Here is a 26,193-nt window from a genome sequence, read left to right on the forward strand (position 1 = left end):
TGATCAGGATAAAGATAGACCTTGTGCCTGTTCCTACCTCTGTTCCTGAGGGTAGGAGGAAGGAAGGAAACAGAGAGTGTCTCCAACACGTGTTGGCATGTGCCTGTGCTCTCAGGGGCTGGAGGACACGCTCAGTCTGTGCCTGTTGCCTGTTTCTACCGAACGCTGTGCTCATAACAGCAGCAATGGTGGCCAGACAGGAGGCGGAGTGGTTGAAATTGTGGCCCAAGAATGGTTTACAAACTCATATTAATTCCAAATTAAAGTGAAGGACATTATATCAATCTTAGAACCAATGAAAGTACTAGTATCGAGAGAGGGCTCATACTTCAGACAAAATTACCCTTAATCATTATGATATCCACTAATATTGATATTACTAACTTTTTCTTCTGACCTGATTCCTCAGAGATACTTAAAGCAACATACAGGCAATTTTGGTGGTGTTGTATACATGCTGGATTGTATTTTAACAAATAATTCCTTTTAAGATCTATTTTCAGGGTATAATGGACTTGTTTGGGCAGTGGTGAGAAATGTTAGCACTGATTTTCTCAATACAGTATCAGGAAAGGGTCCATGAAGGAAGCGTTTTAGTGTTGGGTAGTGTTGGGGCTGGGAAAGTTCAGAAAAAGACTGTTGTGGGATATCTGTATTGTCTCTCATTGGTTTTAGGCTGTGTAGGAACTCAAAGTTCTCTTGTCTCTCTGAAGACAGCCTCTGCTGTCTTCCCATAAGAACAGGGATTTTGCAAATCATAAATTTAGATCTCCCATTAAACTCTAAACTCAGAGTCAGCGTACTGAAAGATCTGTATTAGCCCCAACACGTGGGAATGGAGGCAACTTCAAGGTTAGTATCCTCTGGCTTCATTTTTAAATGGTAGTGCCCACACGTGACAGCGGGATCTGTAATTTGTTCTTCTACTGGGCTCTTGAAGCAATGTCAGAGAAGCTCATTCCATCAATGAAAGGACTGCATGGAGGCTGAAGGAAAATGAGCAATCTGCCCTCATCCAAGTTTTGAGCAAAGCCACCCATGCCTCCCCTGGATGCTAGAAGTGTCACTTCTGAAAATACAGCTCTCTACCTGGAACAACCATTTCTTTTTTTCTGCTTTGCCCACAAGCTCCTTGAAGGCAGAGTCTGTGGCTGGATCTAGTGGTTGTTTTGGGCAGTCCGAATCTCATAGACCATTTGGAGGGTGCTGACAAGAGTCCATCTGCCAGGATAACTCTCTAGTACATCAAAAAAAAAAAAATGCTTCTCAGCTAGAGAAGTCAAGAGCAAAGAGAAACTGTATGTCTCTATGTCTCTATATCCTTTCCAAATAAGGAGCTCAAGAGATCTGTGGATTTGGGTAGCAGACATAAACATACTGACCATCATGGAGGAAAAATCACATCATAGTGGATAGAGAATCAGGCTAGTATTCCACAGGAGAAGATAGTTTATACTTAGTTAGTCCTATATTAAGTGGAGGGCAAGAAAGCAAAGTGCAACACTGAATAGAAATGGTCTAGATTGGGTACAATTTGATCAGAGGCCATTTTTTAGGGTTAATTACTTTGGCTTTTTTCTCCTTTTTTTGCTACAATAATTAATTTTTGTGGTCTTGGGATTTTATGAGGTTCTATTTTATATTTAGAATGTACGATCCAAAGAGAACAGAATTCTGCAAATTGTTACAGTGTGTGGGAATGTGCGCCTGGAAGAAGGATTCTGCACACAGTAACACTGTAGGGTGCTGTATTTATCCTATTTTAACCACCACTATGTCAAGTGAGATAATTTTCATGGGAAAATGGCTTTTTAAACTGCTAATATAACGAACTCCTTCTAAAAGTCGATTGGTACACTGTCTGTCTCTTCCATCTTCATCATCACTGTCAATGGTTTGGCTTCTGTAGTTAAGACTTGGGATGGCTGTATGGAGGCCGAGACATGCAGTGCAGTTCCTGTCTCCCTGGGCAGGAGTATCCGCTCCATAGAGCAACCCTGGCACACAGAATGCTCCCAATAGGAGTGTAAGCATAGACTCAGAAGTCAGTTATTTGGATTTTTGGAATGTGCCAATTCAGCAGTCACATTTCTGACCAGAAAGTATTCAAAAAAAGAACAAAACATGTATTGATAAGGGAAAATACCTTCAAATTTTGGTCATCTTTGTTTGATTCATTGTTTGGCTCCAGCAACTAAGTGAACATGGGGAATATAATGGTTAAGGGCAGAATTCCGAAAAATGAAAAAAAAAATTTACCTGTGCAGATGGAAACCACTCATTCCACAACCATTTACTCAAATAATTCAAGTGGCATTAATCATAATAATATTGGTCCTTTTATTCTCAAAGGACAGTCTTAACAAACCAATAATATAAGGCCTAAGAAGAAGATATTTTAGTATTTCTCCTACTAGCTGCATATTAGAATGTCCCTTTTAAAATATGGAATGTATTCAGGTTCTAAAACAAGAATAAGAATAAACTAAAGTAGCATCGTAAAGCACTCTAAATCATTCATTTAAGAAAATAATTTCTGACTTGAATTCCTTTGAATTTGGAGAGCTCAGTATTTTCTTTATAATTTTCAGAGGATACGTTTTTTCTTTGTTTAAGAACCTCATTTGTTTAAAAATTGTTTTTGAGTGGTTTTTGGCCACCAACTCTTCCTGGGGTTTACTTGGCTCGGATTTGTCCAGAAGCTAATTCTGATTCTTCTGTCAAATGCTCAATGGCACCGTGTTCCCTGCTCTCCTGAAGGCCTGGCACGGCACAGGTGAGCAGCTGACCACACCGGGGATGGGGCTGCGCTTACAGGGAAAAAGAGAGCTATCTACTCTAACTGCCGGAGTTTCAGGGTTAGGGTTTAACCCAGGACATCTCCACTTAAAACAAGGGTAAAATCTCTTCTCCAGATAAGCCTGGGCACTTTATTTCATCTGGTTTCAGCCTTCTAGGTAGGAAAATAATTTCTTTTAACTGAATACTTCGTGTAGATGGGAGTTACAGGCTCCAGCTGACTGCAAGAGCAGCTTTTACCCTCCCCCTGAGGATCTGAGGATTGCTGCTACTCTCTAGCCTGATAAACCCCTCCTCCTCAAAAGAGGAGACATGGAGGATCTTTGTTTTTTGCTGGCTTCAAGGTATCATAAACATGGATGTCTCCTTCTCATTGTTACAGAGGAGAGGTTATTAGAGAAATGTGATTAATTTCATGGGCCTCAGAAATGTGGCATCTTCATACACTTCACCAAATTTGATTTTGGATTTGAATGCCCTGAGTTCTCAAGTACCCCTGAGCCATCTCTTGTTAACTTAATGTATCCATGTTTTACTCTGTGTCCTCTGAGACTACTGTAGCAACTGAGACTACCTTACCTTATACAACAGTGATGTGTGCAACAATGACACCTCCTGAGTCAATTTTGCAACTGTTTTTCCAAGTCACTGCATAGTTGAACATTTCTTACCATCTTTGATTTACAGACAGCAAAATGCTTCAATTGTTTGGATTGATTTTAATGGCAAGCCTCTTTCTTGTGTTTCAAAGTCCCCAACACAAAGGTAGGTTTGATGTCTATAAATCTTCCCAACCAGGCTCTATAACTCACTTCTCCCCAGACTTTGGTACACTGCCTTCTAGAACAACACTCTTTCATTTCTACTTGCAGCCACAAAACCCATCCCTGTCAATGTGCCTCTGAGTCTCTTCCTAAGATGAGGAAGGGATGGGTTTTAGGGGTGGGGAGTGGCCGGAGTGGTAGTGAATATGGTTAGGAACATGAAAGGCAGTTTATTCTCACGGTTCAGTCACTGGCCCACCCTCCGGGCTCTTGGACTGGCCTACCTTGGCATGCAGACTCTGTGGTTTGTTGGAGAGGATGTCTGCAGCTTCCCTGCAGCGGGTGGAAAGGTTCAGGATGGCAGCAGCTGCTGCTATGTGGGTGTCTTCACTACATTGACCGTAGCTGTAAGAGCTGGCACGGCAAGGGCTCTGTGTGTGGGCGCCTGCACTAGGCAGTCGATTAGGAAATTTCCCTGGATTTGAAAAATGCTTTGCTGTTGAAGAGAGATTTGATTAGCAATTGCATATACGTGGCTTTAGTCATTAAATGGATTTGTTTTAAAGATATAACTTCTTGTGTTAAAATGTTAAGAATAAATTAAAACATGATCCATTATCTATTGGTACACTCAATGAAAGTTATTCAGATTGGTTTTCAAAGAAGCTCCCAGATCAGATGATATGATGGCTGGGAAAGAATGTCTATTCTCTTAATATTTTTTGTATTTACACTTCTTATGGTAAAAACTCTATAACTAATGTTATGGGGCAGGTGCACTGGCAGCATCCATGGTAAAAATTATGGATTAAAACTACACTGGCAAAACCCATCCGGGATTACAGAGGCTTAAGGCTTAAACATCTATGAGCTGTGCATGTGTGAGGACCAGTGATTCCAGTAGAGAAAAAGAAATGCAGCCTTTCAACATTTGTTTTCACAATAACAATTTCTATTTATTTAGACATCGAATTGCATTTTTATTATTTGATATGCAGGTTTGTTTTGTGCTTAAACCAGTAGAAGTTGTTCTTAATGTCCAACTAGATGGAACTAAATAAATGGCGGACTCTTTAATGAGCTCCCATTTTGCATATTTAGGTAGAGCATGATAAGTAAAGGACAGAGAAAATGTTCTCAGGGTGAGCTGAAAGGCAATTTAGTTATCAAGGCTGAGTTTCTGTTTTCTGTTTCCGTTGTGACAGCAAGGCATTTCTGAGAGAGAGAATTAACCATATTTCTCTTCACTCTGGGTGTTTGTAAACATCACTCAAAGTTATGGGAGAAACACCCACAATTTAAGTGGGATAATAAAAAAGCATTTATTTATTTATTTTGCTTCAAATATCATTTCTTCTAAACTTTGATCATTTTTCATGACTTTAAAAGATTACTAAATGTTATTCCTACAAAATGCCACTGGACATTTTGCATTTTTAAACTAACATCTGTGTTATATGAATAGATAGGATGTTCTTAACTAGCTTCACTTGAATAAAACACACATATGTGTATGTGTATGCATGTGTGTATATTTTGCATATAAATATAATAGAAAACATTGTGCATGTGTGTGTATATTATTTTCCGAATCTAACAGGTTGTTTGTATTATTTATGTTGGCTGAGCCCTCTTTTTGGAAAGAATAGATAAAATATCTTTTGGAGTATAAGGTACTTGTTGACGGGCCAACTCCTTTCAAGTCTGTTTATCACTGCTAGGTTTCATACAGCATTCTAGTTCTTTGAAAACATGATCAGCATCACAGAATGAAGCACATACTCTGTGTTCCTAAAAGCAGCTCAGTCTAGGTGCCTAGGTATGAAATCAAAGGGCTTCCATGGATTTGCATGTTGTAAAGAATCCATGGTCTATGTAGGACTCAAATTGAAACATTATTTTGCTTCTTTCCTTATGATACCATAATTCAGATTTCATGCTTGGGTTTATCCCAATATTTTCTTTCTTCCCTTTTCATTAGAATAATCAAGGACTCTAAAACACTTGGAGAAATTGTATGTATTATAGCATCTTATAGTTATGATCTTCTACATGGATGTGTTACCATTAGAGTATTAACACATTTTAAATGATTCAGTACTAGTTCTTAACTATGTTGGTAAACATCTCTATAGTCACACATATTGCGTCTATTGTAAAATCTTGATTTCTGAACTGTGAATTTCTTCTAAGATTTTTCACATTTTCTCTCTCTTTCAGTTTAAATGCTTTTTACTGATTTAAGCACTACTTTAAGTAGTGTTTCAATATTTTACCTTTTCAATTTCCATGATTTCAGCATGAATAAAAATTACTGTATTGTGATGACTACTACAGTTTTCATCAATCCCAATCCTAGCTAAATGTGAATTAAATATTTCTTTGGAATTACTGTATTTTGATTCAACAGTGGCATGATATTTGGAGAATAATTAACCCATTAACTATTCACCATATTCAGTGTTACTTCATGTACAATCAGTAATACTGATCATCTTATAATTGTTTTTCCTTATTTTACTCCACTGTACAATGTATTTTCTCTCCTCCCTGTAGTATTCAGCGTATTCTGAATTTGGGCACCCCTACCTCCAAACACACATAAACAAGATGCATTCCTTGGAATGAGGATTAGAATTTGAAGCTTACATTCAGGAAATGGTGGTGTTTTTCGTCCTTGACCTGTTTGTACGAGGGGGCATTTACCAAAAACCTGGGCATCGAAACTGGCATAGTCGAATGGTACTTTTCCAAACTTCTCTTGTTCTTTTGACACCATGGCTCTGGGAGAGGTGATGGCTTGTGATCGGAAATTGAATTCAATTTGTTTCACCAAGCTTGTCCTGAAGAAAGAGGGGAGAGTTCAAAAGAACTGTGATGAAACTCTTGGTGAGCATATTAGCATCAGAATTTAAAGCAGATCGGATGTGTCAGGCCTGTCGGTACCCACAGAGACAGTGCACTATGGAAAAGAGCTGTGGTCACAGCATGATAAAGCAGAGTGCTCTGTGCCAAGATTGAGAAATGGGAGGCACCGAGGGCTCTGGAGAACTCTGACGAGGCTGCAGGTTGTGGGTCTGAGTCTCCCACGGGTAAAAGAGGAATGTGCAGTTTTGCATTCATTTTACGCAGATGCAAGGAGTGGCAAGTACTTGACATCTGCTAGCACTTTGAGCATCACCTAGAAAAGTTCCGTGTAACCATCATTAGGGCACTAACAAGATGTGCACATTCTGTTTATTAAGACTGTTAATCAGATTGGTGGTGAAAAGTGCTGATTATAGCTGGTGGGGAATGGCAGTGTGGTCAGCTCAGAGGAAGCAATGCTGGGCCCCGCTGTCCTTCAGCAATGCTGACAGATGCCTGCCACTTAGCAGGGGTAGTGTAGGCACCAGAAACTTGACTTCTGAATTGTGAGTTTCTTAGCCTTTTCACCTTTTTTTCCTTTTGTGTGTCTTTCTTGATGTAAATAATACTTCAACAGTTTTATCTCTTAAATTGCCATCATTCTCATATGGACCCAAAGTACTGTATTACAATAGCTATCACATTTTTCAATAGAACTACCTTAACCCAAGTTAAATGTGAATTAAATATTCCCTTAGAACTATTGTATTTGAATTACACAAGGGCATCATATTCACAGAGCTTACAAACATGGGCTAATAGTAAATGAACATAAAAAATATACTTTTTAGAATTTAGCAATATCAAAAATACATATATGTTTTTCTTTTGTTTTCCACCAAAACATACCCAACTCATCAGAACATCAAAGTTTCAATGATATTCCTTGGATTAGGTAAAAAACATCTTAGCTGTTACATAAAAATATTTGAGGAATGAGTTGATCCTATTATTGTATATATCACTTGGTTTATACCCCTAATATATCAGCATTGTAGTCTAAAACATATTTATTTTTTAAGAAATTAGAAAAATAAAACTTAAGCTATTTCTATGTTTGGTAAATAACCTACTTAGGGAGAAACTAGAGGAGATGGCCATATTAACCAAGAACCTTATTGTAAGATTTTAAATTGCTAGTTATTCAGTAATTCATGATCTTTGCTTGTTCTTCACTCATGTGATTTTGACTGTTTTAATTAAATGTATAAGAGCAAATATTTAGGAAAACCATATCTTGAAAATACTCCTAATAAGTATGTTGCATTTCAGTGTCTCAGTAACAATGAAGATCTGGTCACCTGTTTCAGTTCTTAAATCACTTTTCCTACATGTATGATTTTTTATTAATAAATGCATAACATCACATTGTGTCATCACATGTAGTTTATTATTTAAGCATAAGTAAGGTCATCCAAACTGCTGGAGATTATGAAGTACCTGGGGCCAATAGGAGATATTTCATTAATACTTACCAATTCACGGAATGAATGTTTTAAAGAAATTATATGTATAGCTGGAACTGAAGAACGAACATATACCATCACATATTTTGGGTGGGTATGAGTGATTTATTAAGGCATTTTCTGCAGGCAGAAAGATTAATCAATCATAGGGAGAGCTTACCTGACTAGTGGGATGGGTTGCATTTAGTGACATGGAATTTTGATTAATATGTGTTATATACTTTATTTCTTTGAGATTCATCCACATTATGTTACCTTTATATACAGATTAATTTCATGTTATACGTCTGCAGGGTCTAGCAGTTCATTTAAGTGAGAGAATGATTAACTGGACCAGCCTCTCAAATCCATAACTGGTAGTTGAGAACAAAGGTCAGACCATAGTGAACTGGCACAGGAGGGGAGCCAGACCCTCTGGTGTAAGGAGCATGGCATGGAATGCCAAGGGAGGGTCATACCTGTGAATCTGGTCAGGACACTGCCCGGTTTTGGGAGAATCAAGCTGATTTTTGTCCTGGGACATTGCCAATTTTTCAGCTGCAGCAATTGGACAACCAGAAAGACTGTTTTAAAAAATAAAAAGGGAGGACTTGAGTTAAAAAGATAAAATAATCTGCTTTGGCATGTACCTCACAGCATACTTGGCACACATTAAATGTTAAGTCATATTAGTAGTTCACTTAGCACCTTTCTCATACTAATAGATCCCAAAAGGGTTTTGCAAACTACTGTGTCAACATTTGCCCCTCAATCCCATCTCAGAAGTGATGGATTAGAAACTCATTTTTAAGATCGGAAAATTATATGAGGGAATTATTCTGAAACTCCATAACGTTTTAAGTAGAATGAACTCACTCCAATTGCAATGTGCCCCATTAGAGATGTTAGCATGATAATTCCATGATTTATCTTAAGATCTTTAGAAAAGTGTTAGGGACTTAATTTTAAATCAATTTAAATTTAAAATATAGAACACTGAGGTTTTCTGGCAATATGCTTATGAGTCACATAGTATCTTGTGAGCACATAATAGATAGAGTATAAAGTACACATAAAACAATAGGCATTTTTTCCAAAAATATTTACATACACACAATACATTTGTATGTAAGTGCATTTGTATGTATGTGATTTTTTTTTTTTTTTGGTAAGTATGTATGTGTTTTAAGTGAGTAGTAAGCTCAATGTAATGAATCTCCATGAGATGAAATTATGTTTGCCTTCCTACCGGCTTATAGTCAGAACCACAGTAGATGGAAGCCCTTTTGGTATCTCGTTAATACTTATTGGATGGGATCCAAGATAAACCCTACGCAACTCTCTTCAATGTCAAAAGAGCTATGGTGAGGTTCCAGAGCAAAAAAAGAACATGTTCTATTTCTATGACTATATGAATATATAACTCTAGTCTTCAAATAGAACATTTTTTGTTTGCATAATTGGCTGCTAAATAAAAATTTCTAGGAAAGTAAATTGTGTTTTTTTGTTTTTTTTTTTCACTCTGCACACACTGTAAATATTTCATCTCTCTTTCAAGTGGTAACATTCAATAGTGATCCAGAGATTTTGATAACACATTGTTAGTTCCTTATTTTCTTGGTGGAAAGTTTCTCTCACTTCTCTTTGTAAGTTGAAAGATGAGTATCCCATCACAATTACCTCCTGTGGGTGTTGCGGTTGCTGTTCACGTGCCCTCTTCCGGTGCATCCGGGGGTGGGACACTTGAGTACATTTTCATGCATGGCAAGAACTAAGCACAAAATATCACAAAAAGAAAGGAATAATAGGCTATAAGTATATAACACACTAACAAACTGACTTCTCCACTTTACGTGCAAATTAATTTGGTCATATAATCTACCATTCTTCCTCCCACAGATATTTGGGTTGAAATAAATGAGTACTTAAGAACTTCAAAAATTAAATTCAGTGAGCTTGTTCAAGATTTGGTTTCTCTAAACTTCATGTCATGATCAATGCTAGACTTAAGTAAGACTATTCTGTTTCTATTTAACTTAAACTGAGAGGCTTATACCCTTCCTTTTATAGTTATGTGCTTTTCCGTGAAGAGTAGATGGAGAACATTGTCAAGTAGTTCCTTCTATCTTTTCCTGAGGTGTGAACTCCTGAATAGAGTCTTCTTTATTTTCTAGGGGATATTACTTTGATTCTTGTCCATTGCTCCCCACTCCCCACTTCCCATTGCCATTCAGTTATTGGTGAAAGAGCATGGTTGGGTAAACAACCAGGTAATCAATCTGAGGAACTGCTAATCTTCTGGGACAGTGCTGAACAGATTAGATTCACTGATTTGCAAAACCGTGCTTTTGAGAAGAATGATGTTGAGGCGTTCCCACCACTGTAGTTTGTATGACCCAAAGGTGTTTCAATAAGGTTAAAAAAGTAGAGGATGTAGCACATCGAGACTTCAAAACTTAGAAGGCAGCCCTTTCCTTCTCCAGTTTCCTAGCTCACAGCAGAGCTGAGGGTAGAGAAACCAACCAATGTTTGCTGTTGCTCAGAGCTCTTTGCTACTGCAGGATGCCCTGGGGAGACTTGACAGGCATCACAAGTTCCTACAAGGAATGGGAAGATAGGGAGTCAGGGGGCACTGGTGATGTGATGCACTTCTTCTCTCTTTTTTTTTTTAATTTATTTTATTTTTATTTATGATAGTCACAGAAAGAGAGAGAGAGAGAGAGAGAGAGAGAGAGGCAGAGACACAGGCAAAGGGAGAAGCAGGCTCCATGCACCGGGAGCCCGACGTGGGACCCGATCCCGGGTCTCCAGGATCGCGCCCTGGGCCAAAGGCAGGCGCCAAACCACTGCGCCACCCAGGGATCCCTTCTTCTCTCTTTTTTAAGAAAGCCCCATGCTCAGCATGGAGCCCAGCTTGGAGCTTGAACTCACAACCTTGAGACCAAGACCTGAGCTGGGATCAACAGTTGGATGCTTAACCTACTGAGTGGGTGCCCCTGGGATGCACTTCTTATATTTAGATGATGAACTGAGGCTAAGACTGATCGTGGGCTTAAGGCAGCCATACCTCTGGGTGAGAAAGGACAGTATTAATATTAATATATTAATTAATATATTAATCATGCCTTTTACTTTCTGTCTTCTGATGCTTTGGCATCTGGGGCCTTGCAAACCCTGGAAAGACTGCCCCTTCAAAGAGCTTTTAAAGATAAATCAACCAATTATGAGTCTACACCCAACTGCCTCCTTTACTAGACTCACACTCACACTCCCCCCACCTGCCAGGTATCAGAAACCAATGGACAGCCCCCAAGCCTCACAGCGTACTGAGAGAATTAAAACTAGCCAGTCCTAAGTCTGCGTACTCTGCTCCTTCCCACAGAAACCATAAGTTCCCCTCCTCCCCTCCACCCTGATCACCCTGGTGTGGCATGCACCGTAGCACTGCCTGGTGTGGCATGCAGTGTCCTCTCAGGAACTGTAACAGTCTTTTCAATGTCGGTTGTCTCCTGATCTATTGGCCTAACTGCACCCCAAGTTTTCTATTAATAAACTTATTTTAAACACCCAGCTAGATGGAAATTGCCTTGACACGGAAAGAAACTTTATATTTCCATTCCGAATTCCACACTGGAGAAGAAATTGGATAATATTGTGATGTTGTGGCACAAATAAGAGGAAGCCTACTTGTTTTAGGGATAAGTAGTACTCACTTTCCAGGGGAACCCGCACTTTGTGGGGGCACCCCGAAAGGCTGCGGTGGTGGGGGTAGAGTCCTGTCACGTGTCCCGTGCCATCGCACCCAGGGATAGGGCACTTGGTCTCCCTCTTTTCGGGCCTCGGTGAATCTAGAAAGAAATTAAATCAAGAGATTCATTTGGCTCTTCTTTCCCTCCCCATTCACTAGAGTGGCCTTGCAGAGTGACATTCTCACTTCACTCGGTTTTTACATCATAGACATTCTTCTCACATTGCCTTGAATAAGACCCTCAAATAAGACCTGTGGAAGCATAAAAAATGTTTTCAATTTTCCTGGTTTTCTAAGCAAAGGCTGACACAGGGCAAGGGAGTGTTAAAATACAGAGATGGTTTTAAGTTGTCATGTCACATATTATAGTTACAGTCTCAATGTGAAAAATGAATCCTACTCCAGAGGCAGAGGATGCACCCGAAAGGGGAAAAAAAAAAAAAAGTGAGAAAGAAGAAAGAATATATTCAACCCAAAACTATCTCTGAAAAGAGTCTCAAAAAAAAAAAAAAAGCTAGATTCTAAATGATAAAACAAAAACAAAGAAACCACCATATTCGAGAAGGGCTGCTCTGTTCTTATCCCTGTGGATCCCTGGCCTCACGTGGCCCTAAGGTCACAGGTCTAGGTAGCTGCTCCCATGCACGTGCAGGGCCTGCTTTGGCCAGAGTCAGGAAGGGGAGTCAACAATGCTATCTTGGGCCATGCCCAAGATCCCCAAACCCAGTGCTTTGCTACTTCGGATCAATATGGAGCAGCTATTTAGAAGAAGCTTTCATTTTACTCTGAATGCAGAAACTGAAAACTCAGGCAATAGGAAGACAGCCTGGCAAGGAAATATTTTAGGCAGAATGGAAACACAGAGTGGAGGCAGCCTTGAGTGGTCGGTACCGCCAAGCACATTGGGACATGGGGAAGGGACCACAGGTTCCACCAGTCAGAGAGAAGGGAAACCTGGTAACACCACTTGTCAGGCTGCCATGGGGCATCGGCCTAGAGAGGGAAGGTGGAGGATGAGCTGGGGGTTTTAATCTTCCTGTGCATATTTTGGTGAGGGTTAGATAAAAGGCTATATAAATACGTAAAATAATTGAGGATTATCATGAATATTGATGGGGTTGGAGCTAACATAGGAGAGGCCTTCTGTAGACATTTCCATATTCATGACTCAGATAGTAGGTAAACTTAAAACAGAAATGCATTTTTTGGAACCCAAATCACCCCCTAACTTGGGCATGGAATGATATACCCAGCTAGGTGGAAATCACTGGGACAAGCTTGTCACTCAGCATTCCTAATGGTCAGAGGAACCAGAATCACAATGGGAGTGGGAGCCTCAGAGAAAGGACCAGTGTGGAATGGAGGCTGGCTGCAGGCTTCTCAGAACACGACGTATCATGAATAATGAATCCACTTGATGCTGAGAGTGAAAATAAATAATCTGTGTGCTCCTGCCATAGGAAAGCTGCCGGCAGCGGAATAGGGGGCAGAGTCCTGCAGCATGAGGCTGTGGAGGCCCCATATCATATGCTCCTGCTCCAAGCATGGTACTGAGAGAAGAGCAATGTCATGGATGCGACAGCCGTCTCCAGGGCGGAATATTGCGATGAGTACACATGCCTCTGTGATATCGTGCCACCCTAGTTGTTGGATTATAAATGGTCCTGAGCAGATGGGCACAGCAGGTTGTATGTAATGCAATTATTTGGGGGCATGCTTTCAGTGAAGGGGGAGGAGCCAAGGATCCTTCAAGTTATGCACACTCTGCCTGGGAGGGGGTGGTCAGCATGAGAAAACTGGAAATTGTATGTGATAAATGAACAGCTCAAAGATTGGGATGCCTTGAGTGGCAGACACTTATGTTTCATGAGACACAGGATTTAAATGCCATAGTGTTGAGACTGTTCTCTCTTTTGCAAGAAACAAAGAGGCATATAAGAGTTTTTAGTTATTCTATTATTTTGTGGATACATGTTTTACTTAATCCAAAAATGTTGCCAAATTTGAAGTTGTTTTAGGCCTATAATATCTGTTGATGGAGAGTCAAAAATCCTTGAAGTTTGACTGAAGTGACACTAAGGGGGGTTGACACTGTGTAGGAGAGAGAATTAGAAAGGAGGAGAAGCAATGTGGATTTTGATGCCCTTCCTTCCTTGGACCTGGTCCAGATGAGGCCACATTTCTAAACCACATTGAAAGGTTTGGCGCCGCGCATTTCCCCTCCTTGCCACATTATTTGTCTATAGGAAGCCAGAGAGGGTGTGGGAGATAAGGCAGGGCTGGCACCTGACCAGGTGTGGTCCACTGACAGTCCATCATGCACGTTTGTCTGCAAGCCTCCTCTGCTGGGTGAAACAGATGCCATGAAATGCTCTGTGGGGCAGAACCTGTTTGCATGATAAGAAGCCAGAGCTTGAGCTCTCAGGTGACTCTTAGGCCTGGCTCTTCTCCTTTTGTTTTCTTTGCTGAATGCTGCATAATGAGGGTGACCTTATACTCTGGTGACCTTACATCCCTGTTTGCCTGGGACTGTCTTATTCATACCTGATATACTCATGTGGTTGTTCATAGCACTCCTCTTCACTCTGAAAGTGTCTTAGCCTGTACAGTAAATTCTATGGTGACTATACACATTGCGACCTAAAGTCTCACTAAATGCTTAGTAGCAATTTTAATTTTAGAATTGCTGACTCATTGAAGCCTTGGGTAAAATGGTATTTTAAAATGCTAGTGCTCTGTCCTTTAACAGTGGGGTCGCATGCCCAAGGTATATGGGAAATTAGGAAGGTATTGTGGAGAGCATGAATGTCAGCTGGTACGAGTATTGGCCTATGAACATGGAACGCACACCAGAGGATGAAGCATCTTTTAAGCCACTGGCTCCCACATCTAGAATAAAGAACAGGAAAGTGAATATCTAATTTGGACTCTGCAAGTATCCTCTAGATGAACCCTATAGTTCCCATGCATTATGGGCTTTACCTCTTTTTCCCTCTGTTTGATACTAGTCTGATCTGGATCTTCTTGCATAGGCTTTGAACACCCCAAGGCAGGATCATGATTCCCACAATAGGATACACTGTTGAATTAGCCAGAGTCATTAATAATTCTCTAAATCTTATATGACCCATGTTTACAAACACAGATTCTATTGCCTTCTTAGTTTTTGAAAACAAAACTTGTTAAGTTCTATAAAAATGGCCAAAGGATTGTCAAATATTTTAAGCTATGGCACAAAAAATCTCTCCAAACACCGAATTTCATTGGCTAGAAGATATCATCAGTTGTATCATGCAACATCATTTTGGGTGTTAGTAAGAAAGAAAAAAAAATATTGAAAATTAAAGTATGGCACACACTTCTAATTTCAGAGATTTTAAAATGAGAAAACAGTATATCTTAGAATGAATGAAATATAGTAGATGGCAAATTATGACCTTTTGGAATTTGAAGTCAATTTTATCTACGTTTTTGATTCTGTAGTCCCTAAGAAAAAACAAAAAAAACATGCACACAGGTAAGTTCAGCAAGTTGCATATTAGTGGAGTGCACAAAGCTGGTAGTGGGTCCTGTCCCAAACCACACATTGTTAATTGATATTCTGTCCCAAACCCAACCCTGGCAGTAAGTTTGTATAGTATTACTATCTTGCTTCTCACTATGTGACATTATTTTATTTATTTTTCGTTTGTTTATTTTCTCAGTTCTGAGCTGCAAGATAATAATTGACAAGATTGCAGGTGAGTACTAAAATAGACTCAAGATGACAAAATATACAATTCATTTCTGCATAAATCTCAGCAAGCAGATCATCCAAACCATAACTCACATATTATTCTTGCAAGCTCCGAGGGGCCATGACCTTGATTTTCTCTAAGATATTCCTAATTCTATGGTTCTTTAAGACTTTGAGGCATCCAATAAACATCTAAAAAACACACTTAAAAAATGCAAGTTCTGGAGCAGTAAGTATGATAAGATCTGGGAAATACCAATCTTAAGCCTTCTAGGTACTTGAGAACCACCATTTGGGAATTATCACCAGGTCCATCTGGTGCAAGACTCAGGGTGGAGGGGGCGGGGGAGTAGCTTTATGGGAGATGAGACACAACTTCCTTAAAGTTGAGGAACAGTTTTCAGGTCTCCTCCAAGCACATTTATTCTTCCCATTCATATTTGGCCCACATATTTGTGGCCTTGAGTTACAAACCTGGTAAAAGCATAGGGTTATTAAAGCAGTAACCTCCAGTTTTATCCTAAGAGGGTTCAGAGCATCCTGTCTGACTTGCCAGTAGCTTGCCATTATTTTGAAGCTCCAAAGGTGCTAGATGATCCCATAAAGAAAGTAGGAAGGAAAAATTAAATTTCTAGAATTGATTTGATTAACAAAATGGTTTAAAATCCAAAAAGTAAAAATGTACTTCTAACATGTCCAATATAGTACTATACAAGTAGTATATACTTTTTAAAAGTTGTCAAATTAAGAGAAAAAGAGGCAATGATTCTTATTTTGTGTGTAAAATCATTGCAAAACTGACCAAGCTTGACCTGAGAATAATCTAGACAGCAGAGAAAAAAAGAAATTGTTTATTTTATAATATGAACTGGTTTTTAAATTGCATCAAGTTGTCAAAAGCTATCTGGAAGTGGTAATCAAATCTTACTAATTTTTCTTCCAACCCTTAAAGCAATTTTATTCCTAAAATAAATGCAAAAAAACGCGCCTTACGTTTATTGTTAAAGATTTGTCTTCCACCCATGTCAATAACTTTGGTTTGCCTCCGTTCCCCAGCAAGGTGTTCCAGTAGAAACCTGTCCAACTCTTTGTAGGTGTTATGGAAAACACAACCTCGCTCAGCCTGGAGAGCAATTGCCTGCTCCAGCAAACTCAAGTTCCCCTTCGCTTTCTCCAGGTCAACAGACTCTTCTGTCGTAGCTGCCAGACACTCATTATTCTCTTCCTCCATCCCAGAGAAAGAGAGCTGGGCTTTGCCATCCAGAGGTTCCACGTGTGCATTCTGTGGGTCTCTCCTTTCGGTTTCAGAATCACACATGTTTTCACAAGAGATAAACTTGTCACCTTCAGTTTTTATTTCAGGAACTTCCAATAGGTCTTTCCTATTATCCACTAAAATATACTTTGGGACCCTGTGTGGTTTGGTTTCTTCTGAGAAGTTGGAGCCACTGTCCCAACCATTCTCTGCACTTTCAGAGTTACTTTCACTGTCATCTGAGGAGCAGAACTGAAGCTGGGAATCATCAATTTTTTCTTTTCCATCATCAGAATGAATCAAAAAGCACTCATCAGCTTCATCACTTTCTGCTTTTAGAGACTGGATGCCACTGTCATTTAAATTCTCACTTATGGTCTGAACAGACACATTTTTTTCAAATTTTCCCAAGTGCATTAAAGATTTGACCACGAGCTCTTGATAGCAGCCATATCTGTCTTCCTTCCCATTGGAGTTTTCTTGTGCAGTCGAATGAAGGTTCTCATCCATAGGTTTTATCATGATTTCCTCTATAGAAAAAGAAAGCCAATAATTAAAAAAAAAGTAAAAAATATTTTATGAAAATTGCACCAATATGTAGATAAGAGATGGATTGATATAGATATACGTATACAATAAGTACAGTATGCAAATATGTGGGCTCTATCAATTTTATAAACACTGAAGAGAAAAATATATATCTTCTTAAAATGAAACAAAACAAAATAGACCTTAATATTCAGAGAATTGCATTTAAAGAAGTGAGCTAGTAGACTTTTCAGCATATTAAGAGCTAATTGTTTCCAGAGTGCTGAAATAGATACTTAACAATAACAGAATGCTGATTGTGAAATTGTTGTTACTGTACCTCTCATATTTGCAAATCCTAGCCAACCAGAAGGAAATCAAATATGCACAATACTACACATCAGATTTCTCTGCTAGCATGGCAATGTATTTTCAAAGCTTATTTGGTTTATGTTCTCTACCGCCACAGTTTCTCACACATACTTTCAGATTTTATGGAATGTTAGCTAAAAGACAAAATACATCCACTACAGATGATAACTAAAAGAGTTATGAAGCTTCCAAGGCTTCCTGTTCACTTTCACAACTGTCACATAGAAATTCCATGCCAAGGGAAATACAAGTAAATGGGAGATTTAGCATGATCAAATATCTTTATTTTAAAAGGATTATTTATTAATTTATTTATTTGAGAGAGAAGGGAGGGCGAGGGAGGCAGAAGGAGAGAATCTCCAGCAGACTCTGTCCTGAGTGCAGAGCCTGACACAGGGCTTGATCTCATGACCCTGAGGTAAAATCAAGAGTTGGACGCTTAACTGACTGAGCCCTGCAGGCGCCCCAGCATGATCAAATATCTTAAATAGTGACATATTTTCTGGCCTGGTACTTGCATGCACTTGTGTAAGAGGGCAATGAGATGAGAGATGGAGATGGTAGGAGTACATGGAACATTAATTAATTGTTTTCAGTAGTGGGCCTACTGAAGTCTTGACAGTCAAAGAGCCCTATGACTATGAACAGGTCTCCATATGCTAGTCTGTCCAGGACAGTCCACTGGATCTCTGTTGTCCCAATCCAGTTGTTAGTGTTAACCCTGTTACTCTTGGCAGTGTCCAGCTGCAGTGAGTGATAGTATGTGTGTATATAGTCATATGTATACATATGTATGTATATATATGTGTGTGTGTATGTATACATGCATATGCATATACCCACATAAATGTGTGTGTATTATATATATATATATACATATATATATATATAATACACACACATATATATATAGTGATAGCCTACCCAAGCCTGTCCCAATGCAAACACAACAATTAAGGGTGCAGATTTACTAGTTGACCTACTCCTGGTTTAGCATACAAGGTAGTATGGGGAGCAAGACACCCAGAACACACGCGGCTGTGAAATGCACCAGACAACTAAGGAATGGTCTCCCCTGATATTCACTAAGACTAAAAAAAAAAAAAAAAGAAAAAAAAAAATGGAGAGAGGGAGAGAGAGAGAGAGAAGAAAGAAGAAGCAGGACCATTTCTGTGTCTCTGAAGGCTGAGTGGGGGATGGGCAACACAAAATAATAAGCCCCCTTAAAGACTGTGAAAGACACAAGTGAAGTGCATTCTGTGCTAATAAACATCTTTGGGGGGAAGAAAAGGACAGCCATCCCATGTGATGGCTGCAGGAGAGGGTGTCTGTGCAGAAGACAATGTGCCTTTTTTAGTCTCATTTAATTTTTTATAAACATTGTCTCTGACAAGGACACTCAAAAATACATCTCCATCATCTTCCTTTCTGGTAATTATCTCCCTAAATCAACACTGGACTGCCAGGATCAAGTAAATATTGCCATAGTAACTAAAAGCATTTTTGGATGAAGGGAAGAATTTAGTCACAACACTAGCCCCTTTAAATAATGCTGATTATAGGGTGCAGTCTTTTGTTGGGATCTATTCAACATAAACTGAAAAATTTAACATTTTACTTCCTAGAAAATAAGCTGGATAAACAAGCACATCATATTTGATAGGATGGTCTATTCCCTTCTGAATTCATATCAGAGGAATTCCAGGTTTAAATAATATATTAAACATAGTCTAAAATGCAAATGAAGTTTTTCTCAATATCACAGTTGGCTATTAGGAGAAAGTGTAAAGGGTTATGATAATTTTAAAGTATTATGAACTACAGAAAACAAATAAAAAGCATTTTCAGTGAATATGCTCAATTCATTGAACTATTCTCTCACTCCACTTAACTACCCACATGTGTACAATAATGATTTATAGACATTATACCTAATTATGCATATTTGGGCTGTGTTAGAGTGCTAACAAAAGCTCTAGAAAGCAACAATTACCTCTGTTGCTTAGCTACATAGTTTAAAATATTCCTATTAAGTGCAGATCACCAGAGAGGCGGGAGTGACAAAAACGCACATGTGCACGACAATGCGTTTCACTGTGCTGCTGCCAACTGCTAGCATTTTGGGTCATTTCCAGTTTACATAATTGTTTGGTTCAACTGTTTGTTATATGCTAAAAGAAAATATTTATTAATTATTCTTCAGAAAGAGAGGAGTCCTGCCGATAGAGGTGCCTACGTGTATCACACGCGATGGTTTCCATGGATGTTCCACAAATTTGCAAACCAACTTTCCATATACCCACCCCTCTCTGGCTTTCACTATCATTATTAAAAAAAAAAAAAAAAGTTGAGTTAGCTTTTGAACCTGACAGATCTGTGACGAGGTTCTTTTTTCTCTTTGCTTTGTAATGGGCTGCCTACCTTTTTACATTAGTGTGTTTTTATTTTCATCGGTGGCCCAGTGATTCATTCACTGACATACCTTTGTCAGTGAAATAACTAACCTGGTTTTGATTCTGGGCTTGTAAGCTCAAGTCTGTGCAAACCTCAAGGCATCCTTGACCTTTCTGAACCCCATGTCCTCACTCACAGTAAGGCACACTGCAGAGTCTACATGGGAACACGCACAAAGCAGAAGCCACACAACAGGTGTTCAGTAAATGATGGCTGTCTTCTCCCTTCCCCAGATACAACTTCAGATGATAGTAACAGCAGAGAATACATGGGACCCTCCACACAAATAAGATGAAACTGATCCCTGAGAATAGGCACAGTCCACAGTGTGAAAGAGACTGAACCAGTTTAGCACCCATGTCACATATGCTATGGAATTGCTATTCTGAAGGTAATTACCTTCAGAAACTGGAGTTTCAATGCACAATGCACAACATGGAGGGAAAACCTCTATGATTTTGAGGTCCAGAGACTGGCGCTGAGCTGCTGGCCCAGCAACACCTGCCTGTGTGACCTTGGGGCAGGCCTGCATCTCTTGAGTCCTGGGTCCTCATCTTTTAAATGAGGAAGATCCAGTGACATCCTAGAACAATAAACTGTTATGTTCCTGGCATGGTATTCCTTACTGCACTTAATCTTTACAGTAACAACAAGAAAGAGATTTTCTACTCCATTTTATAGAAGGGAAACTATTTCCTAAGGGGCTAGGAGATCAAGATCACAGCTAGCCAGTGGCGGAGGGGGTGGAGGTGGAGGGGCTGAGATCCAGACCCAGGGCCACGGTTTCCTGACCCTATGCCCATTCTTCTGCACAAAGCTATCCCAGATCCCACAGCCCAGGAAGGTCGTATGTCTCTACTGATGTTTACAAAACACAGCAACCCTTAGAAGAAACTGTTCAGCATACTAATAGTCTATTATTTTCCCAAGTTCAGATACTTTCAAGAGTGAAATTATAAGAAGATACTAAAATGCAATTGTCAGTTGACTTTCAATCAAAATCAATGACTCCTAAATTATAAATAAAATATGTAAAAATGAATAAACAGCAATAACAAGACAAAAACTAACAGGTAACCACACCTTGGCTTTCTCAGTACAACAGTGTAGGTCAGAAAATTCCTAAGGCACACTCCCCTGGAGCAGTCAGAGAGTTGGAGTTTACCTAGCACACCCCTTCCTCCCCCTGAAAACATTTCAAAGTGTGGACCAGGAGAAGAGGCTGGAGCTGGATGACACCTTCTATAACATAGAGTAAAATAATAAATGTTTTTGCTGGATATGAAAAAGTTCATATTTATTTATTTGCTTAAAACCAAAGTCTCTACTCCAAGGGGTCTGGTAATCCTAGAAAGTATATGCTAATGGATTCCCACATTATGTATCAGCTGTTCTGCTCAAAACAACTTTAAAAATTCCTCTGAAAATCACAAGTTTTGAGTTTGACTCCTTTAATATAACTGGATTTTTTACAATTGGATTTTAGTTCTGTTTCGGAAACTATCAAAATTACTTGTATAGATAAACTAGTTTTCCAGGTCTCTTGAATATGTAAATCTTGCTGGGAATAAAAGCACTAGAAAAAATGAATTTATCTTTCAAAGTTCTAAAACCAGTGTGGCTTATCCCTTATTTGCGCTTTGTTGAGAGATGTGTTAAAATGATCATCTCAGCCCCTAGAGTTCCTATAATTTTGACAGATATCTCTGAGTCAAGAGCATGAGCTTAGAAACTGAGGAGGGACTCCATACATTTGGCTAATCTCACTTCTCGGTAACCCGTCTTTTCCTTGTCTGTGTTGGGAAAACCTGAGCTTGTCCTACCTTCTGCTAGTACTTTGCAAGCTTGTATTCTGTTTGCCCCAGTGAAGAAGGTGTTATCTGTGTGTTTTTGTCTACTTTCTCTTCTATCACCATTAATGCCCACCTGCAGCTCTTTGAAAAACAGCTACTTCAGGGTATGAGACATAGTTTTGCCATTAAATGAATTCAACTGTCCTATCTACTTTCTAAAGGTAGTCAGAGCATGGATGATTGGATTATGGAGCACGGTTAGCTGGGAAATAATTATTTTGCTTATCCTTCAATTGTGTCCTAATTATCTTCTTTTCAACACCTACAAGCTGCATTACCTTAAGCATTAAATCTCTTTGGTCTTCAATGATCTCATCTGTAAAATTGGGACCATAATCATGCATACCTCATGTCATTGTTGGGTGGATTAAATGATATAATTTATGTGCCTGGAATATATTAAGAATTCAAAAATAATGGCCACTACCACTATAATTTCAGCATATTCATTATTAGCAGTGCTTCCAGTGCTAAATATAAAAATAGATAACATTTGTGAACCTGCAAATAGATGTCCATCAGTGTTTGTAACTGAATGTTTCACTGAGTACATCTAGACAGTATATTTTCTAGGTTGATACTAAGCATCTACGATCATCACACGACTAACATAAAAGGCAGGAGGTCCAAAAAGAAAATGCAGGAGGTCCAGTGGGCAGATACAGTCCTTGTCCCTAAGGCACTTACAAGAATGTGTTGGTGTAAAAAGATGCCCATATAAAAAAATACCCGGTGAATTAATGTCAACCAAATGAATTATGCCTCAAGTCTAACCACATCAATTCAAGGACCTTCCCTAATACTATATTCAAACGGCAATTTTCATAAATCCACAAAAATGACCAGCTCAAGGAAACAGAAACAGTCAAGGATGATTATAATTTACAGATAAGCTTTAAGCCATATGGTAAATTCAGAAAAGCCAGGACATTTGCTTAAACACTGTCAAATCAGCATACAACTTTGTTTTCACTACAGAATCTCAACTTACTTGCAAGCCAAGATTACTGAAGATCTAATGGTTGGGCTCTGACTTTTGTGCTCAGTCAGTGAGTATGCTTTTGTATCTTTTCTAGTAATTCCTATTGCTGTTACTCTAATTCTGTCTATAATAGATATTTATAATCTAAGAGCTCTTTGCCTTTGGTTTATTATACCTTTGGTTTATTATTATTCTTTTCAAATAACATCTTATTTAGTATGTTTTAATTCCTTAAAAAGTCACATTCAGAAAATAACTATTTCATAGAATAGATGTACACCTCATTTCATTTTCTAATCAGTCCAGCTTTTGATTTCCATTTTTTTCATAAATTTTTTAGATATTTTGCATATCCTTCAATTTCAGCCTCATGCACAAAGTAGTTGGTGATGGTCCAACTCCTGGAGGCACTATGACTACCAGGAACCTAATAGGAGTAACTGTAGACTGGGGAGAAACACATCCTAAAATTTCAAAGTAGTAACTACATATCACTTAGCATGCAAACAGTATTTCATGAGTGAGTGAAGAATCGAATTCATGAAATATAATGTGTGCCTAAAGATGATCGAAAATCATTTGTCTCAGAACTAATGGGCACAGTGATGCATTTTCTATAACACATCATTTTCCTACTGAAGAAGACACTAGGGTGCCAACTTCAGATCCCTTCTGCTAAGTCCATTTCTATAAGCATTTATATTAAAAATGGTGAAAAGATTAAGGTCACAAGCCATCTGCATTAGTCTGTGTTGCTATTATCAATTATATTTTTTGGGGGGCAAATAACACTCTGTTTATAAAACAAAAAATCAAATGTCCTTATTTATATATGTCATAACTGAGATACCTTAAGCTTAAATATATCCTTTCATTTTTAGGGGTTCTTTCAGGGATAGACATCCATCCTATTAGGGAGTCAAGGTACTCTTTAACTTTAAGGCTTAGTATCTTTCATTTTCTTCAAAAAGAGGCACAGTCCAATTCTGTGCTTTTGAAAATGAACTCAGGCAAGGACTCTCTCCACAGCTTATATTTAGACTCTCTGCAGTTACTGATTTAAAAAAAATTGGTTCTTGGGAAATGGATGCTGAGTGAAATAAATGTTTGATTTTGCTTCCAAATGAGAATGTGCTTCTACAGCACACGGACTATATATTCTAAAGACCGAGGATTTGGTGTCAGGAAGTAGATAAAGTTTGTGCCACACCCGCTTGCTACCTGTGGCAGTGTGATCGCTGGCTTCTGCGAAGCCATCTTCCTCCTCCGCCTGGGTCCTGTCATCACATTCTTCTCTGCAGTCCAGGTTTGGGCTGTAGTGTCGGGGCTTCATTAGCAGGGATTTTCTCTTGTTGACTGGGACGCCCAAAGCCTGCTCTGCAGCTCTCCTCTTCTTCGCCATGGAGCAATCATATGCAGCACTGCAGTGATTGAGGCAAATTAAGAACATGGAGACTTTACTGCTACTTGTCATTTGATTTCCATGAAGTATAACCCAAAGCCTGTGGACCTAGGACTAAAGGTTTAGGGTGAGTTGTTGGCACTAACGAAAACAGCCCATCCATTGAATCTACTGAACTGTGTGGATTCTATTTTACTGCCTATCAGAAGAGTTAAAAAAAAAAAATTCATCCTTAATCCTGAGTAAGCATATGTTAATCTGTGCTTTGCTTGGCACTACATTAAATACCCAGGGAGGGATGAAACAAGATTTGCACTGGTTTGCTAATCCTAAGAAACAGCTAATGTGAAAAATATACCACCAGACACAAAAACACGTGTCCAGTATGGGTAAATCACAAGGTTTTACAAATAGTTGTTTGCTACCCAAACTGCTTATCTCTGCCACAGTTGCACATCAAACTTGAGATGCCACATCCTGAGCTTTGACCTGAAAAAGAAAAGCATAAAAGGAGGGGCAAGCTAGGAACATTATGTCAGCCCATATCCAGTCACACACACACACACACACACACACACACACACACACACACACACACACAAAATTAAAAAGGTGAAAAGATGCTACCTGGCATCCTGCCTTCTGATTCTCACACATTTGGCACACAGAACAAACAAATAAAAGGAGGAGAAATAAGATTGGATTTCATAAAAATGGACAACAGTTTATCCTTACTCCTGTCCTCATATGATTTTATTTGGAAATACTCCTGAAGGCGGCCTTTTCAAAGCAGATTTCCTACATAGAGCTCACTCAGAATTAATGCAGATCCTGAAGTTAAGACAAATATTCTCTTGGCAAGATCCAGGGAGACCAGAGGGTTTGGCCCACAGTGAATCTGTGAGAGATATTTATTAAAATGCCCTTTGAAGAAAAATGCAAGAGCTTTAGAAGCAAAAGTGCAAACTAGAGAATCTTAGACTCAGTATTTGAGATATTACTTACTCTATCACATGCAAAAAAAAAGATTGGATACTCAGTAATATTATCAAATAGACAAAGGTCTTAAATTATCCTCTTGGATATATTAATGCAAAGATGGTGACCTGTTCCTAAAAATTGATTATAGTTGTTCAAGAATTCTTGAATTTAGGGACACCTGGCTTCCATGAAAGGGTGATGGAACAAGAAAATGTTAGATGCTGATCATGGAGCCTCCTGATCCCCATAGAAGTTATTGACATTCATCGAGGATCAGGCTAGTTTAAGAGTGGTGAGCACTGCACATTTCCTTGATCACATTGATGGCTACTGCCTATAGCCCATACAATCCCAATAAAAGTTTAAAAATGAAATGGACATAAAAAAAAAGCATACAGGACTTTTAATATGAAATGGAAATACTTTTAAACTAAAAAGAGAACATAAAAGTCCATTCAATAAATACACTGGATAATAAAATAGATAATTTCCATTATCTATTAACCATCAGGAGCAGGGATGCCTGGGTGGCTTTGTGGTTGAGCATCTGCCTTCAGTCCAGGGCTTGATTCTGGAGACTGGGGATCAAGTCCCACATTAGGCTCCTTGCATGGAGCCTGCTTCTCCCTCTGCCTGTGTCTCTGCCTCTCTCTCTCTCTCTCTCTGTGTGTGTGTCTCTCATGAATAAATACATAAAATCCTTAAAAAAAAAAAAGAATTCTTGAACTTAGAACAGTAGATTAAAAAAACTTCATAGGGAAAAGAAAGGGCTATTCCTTCCAGGAAAAAAAAAAAAAAAAAGAATCTGGAAGGAGAGAAAATCCTAGAGGTTAGAAATCTCTCAAAAAAGATTAAAAAGTGAATAATTTAAAATTCTCCTGAGGAAGAGAATACTGAAGTTCCCAAATAAACTAATTTCCCTTTGCAAAATCTCTCTGATGAGCCCAAATTTAAAGTGACTCTGTAT

General features: G+C 38.8%; 1 protein-coding gene across 3 annotated transcripts in view; it reads right to left on the reverse strand.

Annotated features, from left to right (window-relative positions):
- The window catches only part of ST18 (ST18 C2H2C-type zinc finger transcription factor), a 145,611-nt gene that overhangs the window by 42,092 nt on the left and 77,326 nt on the right, over nt 1-26,193 (reverse strand). For all 3 annotated transcript variants that reach the window (XM_035708335.2, XM_025477725.3, XM_035708329.2), the window contains exons 5-11: nt 24,065-24,264; nt 16,393-17,184; nt 11,629-11,763; nt 9,596-9,686; nt 8,395-8,499; nt 6,213-6,406; nt 3,848-4,059 (exon numbers count right to left, since the gene is read on the reverse strand). In XM_035708335.2, the coding sequence (XP_035564228.1) occupies nt 3,848-4,059; nt 6,213-6,406; nt 8,395-8,499; nt 9,596-9,686; nt 11,629-11,763; nt 16,393-17,184; nt 24,065-24,264 (1,729 nt within the window). The remainder of the gene's footprint in view (nt 1-3,847; nt 4,060-6,212; nt 6,407-8,394; nt 8,500-9,595; nt 9,687-11,628; nt 11,764-16,392; nt 17,185-24,064; nt 24,265-26,193) is intronic.

The sequence above is a fragment of the Canis lupus genome, chromosome 29 (assembly GCF_003254725.2).
Source record: "Canis lupus dingo isolate Sandy chromosome 29, ASM325472v2, whole genome shotgun sequence".
NCBI lineage: Eukaryota > Metazoa > Chordata > Mammalia > Carnivora > Canidae > Canis > Canis lupus.